Genomic DNA, 8740 nt, shown 5'->3' with positions numbered 1-8740 from the left:
CTTTGGAATTCAGGTAATTCTTAATCTATTTGTTTTTAAATAATGTGGTCTGTTCCTCCATATGAAATTAAACAAAAATGTATCCACCTCTTTTATGACTGATTGTGGAACATCTAATGCAAGAGATGTATACTAAACGTGACAAACTTCAGTTTTGGCTAATAATATTCTTGCTTTGATTGACAAATCTCTCATAAAATATACGTTTAATTTTTTGATTAATTTTTTTAATAATTGGTGTAAAATTATGATTACTTCTCCCATTTTGATCTTTACAAATTTTTATACCCAAATATTCTGCCATCTCCTTTACTGCAATAGTCGTTTACATTATAAGGCCATACTAGTGCATTTTGGGTAATGTAGTTTGTTGGTACTTAATAGCGCTGGCGTGGCGATGGTGCTGGAGGCGGTTTTACGAAACCTACTGCGTTGAAGGTTGAGGCTTAATATTCATAACCTGTGCATTTGCTAGTAGGACCTGTTAATACAACGTAATTAAAAATCTGGACAAACCATCATCATTGGAAATTTACGTGGCACGTAACGTTACTTAATTCGTATTCGTGATTAATTCGTACACGTCGGCGTAGTAGGATAGGCAATGTGTGTCTCAGCGTATGACAAACTTTAAAACCGTTCGCACTTCGCATATAGAGACGATGAGCGTTGGATATAACATTGTTTGCTGCACTTTGTAAACTTGCAATAGAGAATGGACAAGCGACCGACTTCACCACAGTCAAACGCTGAAACTCCAGACAGGTCAGTGCTAATAACACTCTTATAGTTTATGATTTTTATTTACGCGGCGCGACACAACCCTTTTATTATTGCATTCTTGTAACGTTAATCGTCTGTCTGAGAGGTGGTGTGCTGTCATAAACCGTTATTTCAATTGTATTTACTTTTCATTGTGGTGTCTTGATGTAAACAAACCTTAGACTGACTTTGATTTTGAGTTATGTTATATTAAATCTTGAAAAACACGTATACACAAAACCTATATCGTCTTCTGCATATGTTCGAAATGTATTAAATAAACTTACAAACCCTATTTATATTATAGTCCAACAGGGGCTCATGTTGAATGGTGCAAACAACTAATTGCAGCCACAATGTCCAGTCAAAGCTGTGGACCCATCAGCTCCGAGATGATTTCCAGAGAATACAAGGTATGGGCAAGCTGATGTGCATAAGTTACATTTAAAACTTGTTTTATGGTTCTACTTTGACACAAGACAGGTCGTATTTGGTTTGGATTGGATTTTATTTTACTAAAGTGCATCTACACTTCTTATTATATAGATGTTTATGACCTTTGTATATTATTTTGTTTGGTTCAATTTGTTTCATCTATTTTTTGATATGTGTAAAGCAAAATATATCACAAAAACCTGTAATGCTTACTGACTATCCCAATTTTTTTTCTTTATTTATGCACTGCCAAAATCTCCACCCAGCGCTTTTCGTTCATACACCCTTGTTGCAAGAAGCAGCACTCTTCACACAGCCTTTTTTTCCCTTTATGAAACCACAGTGGACTAGAACATAGTCAGGGTTATTGCGGGGTCTTAAAATGTCTTAAGTCTCAAAATCCAAATTTAGGTCTTAAAAAGTCTTAAATTTACTGAAATATTGTGTTGTAGGTCTTAAATCTTAATTTTCCTTTGTTCATGTACTGTATAGCTACCCAATCTGGCCAAAACCCATACAATCACCAATAATCATCTCAATAAAATGTTAAACTTTTTATTTGAAAAGGTAATATTTAAATCTATCAGAATGGTTTAATTATTTTGCTTACAATAACATTTGTTTAAAAGTTCTCCATGTATTTACTGTGTATTTATTTTTTTAAAGAAAGTTTATGTTGGGAAAAAAAAAAGTGTATGGATACATGTAGAGCTTGCTTGATTTTACACAATATTTAAAAGATTTGCTAAGAAATAAAATCTAAAATATTAAATTTTTATTATTATTAATGTATTCTTGTATTATTAAATGTATTAAATTATAAAAAATAATTTTTTGATCGGGCACATAAAAATATTTTCCATTTGGGCCATTAGAAAAATTCCTTTATCCATGGTCTAAAATTTCATTCATAATGGTCTTAAAAATGTCTTTAAAAGTCTTAAATTTAACTGTGAAACCTGCAGAAACCCTGATAGTTTAAGTCGTACATTTCATCAAGTCTACATGGAAAAAGTACATTTCTGATATTATCTAATCCACATTTTGTAACAAAACCCTTTCCATGGAACACAATATGTTATTTTTCCTGGCCACATGTCCTATAACCATAAAAGGGCCATAAAATAGTCCAGACATTTCACAGAGCGATGACTTGCTAGTTTATATGACAGCTTTGTGTTTTCCTGCCTTCTTTTTTTTTTCTCACAGATTTTTTATTACAATATTCGAAGTAGAGTTAACCAATTCTAGCAACAGATTATTAACTTAGAGGTTAATTGCATGTGATTATTTTATGTCGATATAGCTTTTTATATTCCTTTTGGTTTCTTACACAACACTAGCAAATAATATAACTTGCCACGACTCAGATTGTAGTTCACAGATCTAATCTATTTTTGATATTTAAAACAAAAAATTTGTGATTACTTGTCCATTTCTGCAGATTTTCACAGGGTTCATATGGTCATGGAAAACCTGGAAAAGTCATGGAATTTTGACATTAGGAAAAGTTTTGGAAAAACAGAAAAACTCACAAAGTTTTGGAAAAGTCATGGAAATTAGTTTAACAAATATCTGCATACTTGAATTAGGCCTGCGCGATATTGGAAAAAATCTGACAATACGTTTTTTTATACGATAAATATTGTGATGTGAATACAATTTCACCAGATGATTTAACAGGTTTATTTGGATTGATTGGGGGGATTTTGTCGATGAGTGAATCTCGAATAATACAACAAATAAATTACAAGCATGGATAAAAAAATATAGTAAAGACAAAAGTGAATTATAGTTTTCAGGTATTCACTAATTAGGTACAGATATTGAATAATCAACACTGCATAGTCTTCATTGTATATTATTTAATATTTTTTAAAGTTACAAAAAATGTCTGGTGGCCGGATGTTTTAAAATTTGAAATATTGAAATGTTCACACAGACACAAGGCTTAAAGGGACAGTTTACTCAAAGATTCAAATGTACTCACTATTTACTCACACTTCATTTGTTTCGATACTATAGGAGTTATTCAATTATATATATTTTTTGTGTTCATTTAAAAAAAAAAAAGAAAACTCAAATGTTTGAAACAAGTGAAGGGTGTAATGACAATGGTAAGTAAATTTTGGGCGAACTATCTCTTTAAAAATACATAAATACATACAGATGATAAGCTCTTACTCCATTATGATTAAACTCTATATTAAACTATGATCCCAACATTGCATACCCTGCAATGTGACTATTGTGGATGCACATTGCGATATTGATGCTGTAATGATACAGTGTATTGTGCAGCCCTAACTTGAATATAGGTTACTTTACTTTCTGTCCTTGGCCAAAAACTTGCTCTCACATTGTTATGTGTAATGCTGTGTAAGCATTATCTACATGGATATAAAAACATATTAATTTGAACAAAACAGATTGTTGCGTGTTCTATGATATGCTGTAATAAATTTGGACGTCATTGTTTTTTTTTATTTTTATTATTTACCATGTTGAAGTCCGAATTATTAGCCCCCCCTGTTTATTTTTTTCCCCAATTTTTGTTTAACCGAGAGCAGAATTTTCCAACACATTTCTAAACATAATAGTTTTATTAACTCATTTCTAATAACTGATTTATTTTATCTTTGCCATGATGACAGTAAATAATATTTTACTAGATATTTTTCAAGACACTTCTATATAGCTTAAAGTGACATTTTAAAGGCTTAACTAGGTTAATTAGGTTAACTAGGCAGGTTAAAGTAATTAGGCAAGTTACTGTATAACGATGATTTGTTCTGTAGACTATCGGGGAAAAAATAGCTTAAAAGGGCTAATAATTTTGACCGTAGAATTGTTTTTAAAGAATTAAAAGCTGTATTTATTCTAGCCGAAATAAAACAAATAAGACTTTCTCCAGAAGAAAAACATTATCAGACATACTGTGAAAATTTCCTTTCTCTGTTAAACATCATTTGGAAAATATTTAAATAAGAAAAAGAATTCAAAGGGGGGCTATTAATTCTGACTTCTACTGTATATGTAGACATTACATGAAACATTAGATCATGACAATGTACTTGAAAGATCTGAAAAAGCCATGGAAAAATCATGAAGTTTTAGTAGTAAAAATGTGTATGAACCCTGTTTTCAGCCCACCATTGAGTCTATTTATTTAGTTGTGTGTAAATCTATGTTAATTAAGATTTTTTGATTTATTTCAGCAATATTACTAACTAATATTAAAATGTTTATATGATTTACTTACAATACAGTTTGTAAAGTAATAATTTCTGTATTTTAGTAGATATGTGGTAGATGTATTATACGAGAGACTTGCTTTGTTCACCAAATAAATGGATCTAATAGGATTTGCATTGTAAACATTAAATAAAATGTAAAAATGTCATTTTTATTTAACATATTAACTTTTTAGTTACGATACAACAAAATCATTCTGCATAAATCCGCCGATTTTTTTTATTTTTTTTTTTTATTTATTTATTTTTTTTTAATTTTTTTTTTCAATATTCTGCGCAGAAATAGCTAACAATTTCCACAGATTCTGTCTCGCCCTGCTTATGACTTATCCTGACAGTTTCAGTTCTTTAGCAGGATTGACAAATAGTTTACCATGATCATTTGAAATAAAGGAGCTGACTATGACAGCAAACTGTACAACTTTCAGAATCCAAAAACAGACTTGGTATCACTGTGTTATCAGATATTTTGGTACACAAACCTTGACTAATATAACTAATACCATGAAAAATATAAAGAGATAAAAATGAACCTTTCTGGCCCTAGTATACATGCATGAATGCTTGTAGTTCTTGAAAAGATTGCACTTCCACAATCTTTCTGATGTAGTTATATGCACTGCTTTTTCTTTCTCCTCATTACTCTGTTTTTTTCTGTGGTGTTGTGGTGTTTCTTTGGTGCAGGACTGTGATATGGAGATTAAAGGATTTCTCTTGGACAGTGACCCACAACAGACTGCCCCCTCCTCGGCAAGTCTCTTTCTGTCTGTGTGTGACTGTTGTGACAAACGTTTCAATAAGTTTACATACAAAGAAATAAAATTAACTAAAAATTTTTTAGGCTTAAATGAACTTCGCTCTTTCTGTTTCTCTCATCTTCTAGTACTTCAGTTGCCCAAGATAGCATTAAAGTGCTCTTCGCTATTTATTTATCACCCACTAGCCAATACTAACCTAGCTACTGCAAGCATGTAGTTGAGTGCAGCTCCATAATATGAAACCTGTTCTGTCACCCACTGCTGTCTGTCAATTAGGGCTGGGCGATTTGGTCTGAAATCAAAATCGCAATTAATTGATCATTTTAACTCGATTACAATTAATGAATGATTATTTCATTTATTTATTAAATTTTTTTGCCCTCATAGCTCACTGACAAGTTTTGGACAGTAAATATGCTCACATACTACAAGTGAGCGATTTCTGAATGAAGGGTGCATTGCTTGATTTTAAAATAATTGAGAGAAATGCACACTATCTATGATTATTTATTGAACATCAGCGTTGAACAACTGAAACAAAACACACATTGGCCCAAACGAACAGTCACTTTTTTGGTAAAAAAATAAATAAATAAAAGTGAAATAAATAACACACTTTTGGTAACAAAATAAACTATTTTCAATATATTTCATATTAAAAGTAGAAATTAAGCAGTATTTTTTCTACTGTAAATAAAATAACTTTTGTATATTCTGTAAATAATGTCTTATACATTGGATTTCCTGCATCTTCTGCAAACAAATATTTTAATGTAAACAGTAATTTTAATGTAATGGAAAATATGCAGTCTCAAGGCATCTCTGGCGCAGCTTCCAATCATCGTCAATGTAGTGCAAAGTAGGGCTCAAGAATAGATCCATCCAGGGATGGGCAGTATTTATGATACAAGTATTTCAAACTTGTATTTTAAATACAAAATAGTATTTTGTAATTTGTATTTTATGGGGTTGATGAAAATGGGTGAATATTTTGTATCAAGATACTTTAGTGTCTTGTATTTTTAAAATACTTTGTAAGAAGTCTACATAATGACATCATAAAAATGCTCTCAGATTGATGATTTCTCAGTTTTTTGCCTATAAAGATCACAACAGAAAATTGATTAAGAAGGTAGTCAATGTGTGAGGTATGGATAGAAATTATGCACACATATAGAAAATAACAAACAACTGGCATGGGTAAATTTGAAAAAGTCAACAATCATTCAAAATAGTATACTGCACAATGCTCAGACAAGTAATATGAAATGACTGTATAGTGTACAATTCAGCATCACCATTTTTGCTTAAGAAATGAGATGGAATAAAATATCAGTACTTAAAAACTGCATGTGGAGCCTTCAGCACATCAGACTCTTCCAGTTTAAGAATAACTGAAAAACTTAATAATAAGCCCTACAGTGGCAATGCCATCAATACTTCATTGGCTGTTTCAGATGCTGATTCATAACTGATAACTCCATTTTTTAGAGATATCATGTTTTATGTTGTGCGTTGAAGAGTACAAAACATGAGTTATGGAAAACACTAAAACTGGAGATTTTAGTGTAGTTTTCAGAAATCATGTTTTTACGTTACGTAGAGAGGATTTAAATTGTATGTCAGCGGCAGACTCAGCACTGTCGCCTCACAGCAAGAAGGTCACTGGTTTGAGTCCTGGCTTGGTCAGTTGATGTTTCTGTGTGGAGTTTGCATGTTCTCTTTGTGTTGGCGTGGGTTTCCTCTGGGTGCTCCAGTTTACCCCACAGTCCAAACACATGCGCTATAGGGAAATTGGACGAACTAAATTGGACGTAGTGTATCACTGAGTGTGTGATTGGGTTGCAGCTGGAAGGGCATCCGCTGTGTAAAACATATGCTGAAATAGTTAGCGGGTTATTCTGCTGTGGCAACCCCTGATAAATAAGGGACTAAGCCAAAGGAAAATTAATGAATATATCAGCCTTTTAAAATATGAGACTGTTAAGAGATGGTGTCAATTTTACTGACCACGCAATGAATGGAAACACAATGAAGAGATATACAGTAGTACTATATTCCAACTCATTATTTGCATTACATGGTTTTTACAGTGGTTAAAGAGAACATCTTCAAGACAGGACTTTCTGTATGAAATTTGTACAAAATTTATACTAAAATGAAAGCGAAACAAAAGTTTATGAATAGCTGCTCATTTACAGGAGTAGAGGTGAACTTGCTCAGAGACTTGTTTACTTCACTAAGTCAGTTTAATGGTGAAGGGATTGATCAAATATGTCTATTGATAGAAAGTTTGCGAAGAAATTTCATGCTTTCTTGTAAAAGTATTTTGTAGTATTTTCAAAATACAGTTTTATTTTGATACATTTGTGGCTGCTGTATTTTGTAGTTTATTTTGATACATGTAAAATTTTGGTATTTGGTATTTAATTTTAAAATGCATTTCAATTTATTTTTGCCCATCCCTGGGTCCATCGTCCGACTTGACCAGAGATTAGACGTGGCTGCAAAGTGGCCATAGAAGTTTAAATCAGTCGCGATGTGTAATTATATTTTTTAAAAGGTGTGCATCAGCGGCGAGGGCTATGCAACCGTGTGAAGGCTGAGCCGGACCGTATGCATACGCTTGATGCAGAACTATAAACCAGATTGGGGTCATGTAATTCCACACGTGGTATAGAAAGTAATCGAAAAAATTGACCTGGAAAAATTTGATAGATTATAGGTTCTGAATGTCGATTTCGATTACTTTTCAATTAATTGCCCAGTCCAACTGTCTCTCTATCTGTCTGTCATTCATAGATTTTCACCAATTGTAAGGTTTAAATGTACTGCAAAGGCACATTACATATATTGTAAACACTCTTTATGTGGATAAGGAATTAGATCAGGGGTGCCCAAACGCAGTCCTGGAGGGCCGCTGTCCTGCATAGTTTAGCTCCAATGTCCTTCAACACACCTGACTGGAAGTTTTGAGCACCCAGAAAGAGCTTGATTAGTTGGTTCAGGTGTATTTAATCGGGGTTGTAACTAAAATATGTAGGACACCGGCCCTCCAGAGGTCTGTTCGTCTGTGGATTACTCAATTAACTGGATTTGGTTGTTGACAATTTGACATGATCCAGGATCGTTTCGTTCTGCTCATCCGACAGTTGTTGTCATAGCAACAGATCTTGTAGCTCAAACCTGCTGGCGAACAGGTTTATTTCTTATAAACAGGATTAGATTGGGTCTTTTCAAGCAAAGGAGATACTGAAAGTATAAACCGAATGCTGATATTTTCTTACAGTAGTAGTTATATCCACTTGGGAAAATAGTAAACAGTTTTAAAAAATGATATATATAAAGGAATAATACTTTATACAGCCATGCACTTGATTTGACGGGTAATATGCCAGTGATTTGATGCTTCGCAAAAGTTGCAGACACCTTTACCGATATCAAAATGCTTTTTTGATGCAAAATTTATTTAAACAGCCAGTTATTTCTTATGCCAATTAAGAAACGTGAACAGGCCTAGGCTACTAAAGA

The 8740-nt window shown here is 32.6% G+C and overlaps 1 protein-coding gene across 5 annotated transcripts in view; it reads left to right on the top strand.

The window, feature by feature from the left end:
- The first annotated feature begins 396 nt into the window (after window positions 1-396).
- mtmr1b (myotubularin related protein 1b) overlaps window positions 397-8740 on the top strand; it is a 53702-nt gene continuing 45358 nt past the window's right edge. For 4 of the 5 annotated variants that reach the window (XM_056446789.1, XM_056446790.1, XM_056446792.1 and 1 more), the window contains exons 1-3: window positions 397-765; window positions 1070-1175; window positions 5136-5201. In XM_056446789.1, the coding sequence (XP_056302764.1) occupies window positions 716-765; window positions 1070-1175; window positions 5136-5201 (222 nt within the window). In that variant the 5' untranslated portion in view covers window positions 397-715. The remainder of the gene's footprint in view (window positions 766-1069; window positions 1176-5135; window positions 5202-8740) is intronic. The other variant, XM_056446791.1, reaches the window with a different exon arrangement.

Source organism: Danio aesculapii, chromosome 21 (assembly GCF_903798145.1).
Source record: "Danio aesculapii chromosome 21, fDanAes4.1, whole genome shotgun sequence".
NCBI classification, from domain to species: domain Eukaryota; kingdom Metazoa; phylum Chordata; class Actinopteri; order Cypriniformes; family Danionidae; genus Danio; species Danio aesculapii.
The sequence above is the reverse complement of the archived record's forward strand: the minus strand, read 5'-3'. Positions and strand labels throughout refer to the sequence as shown.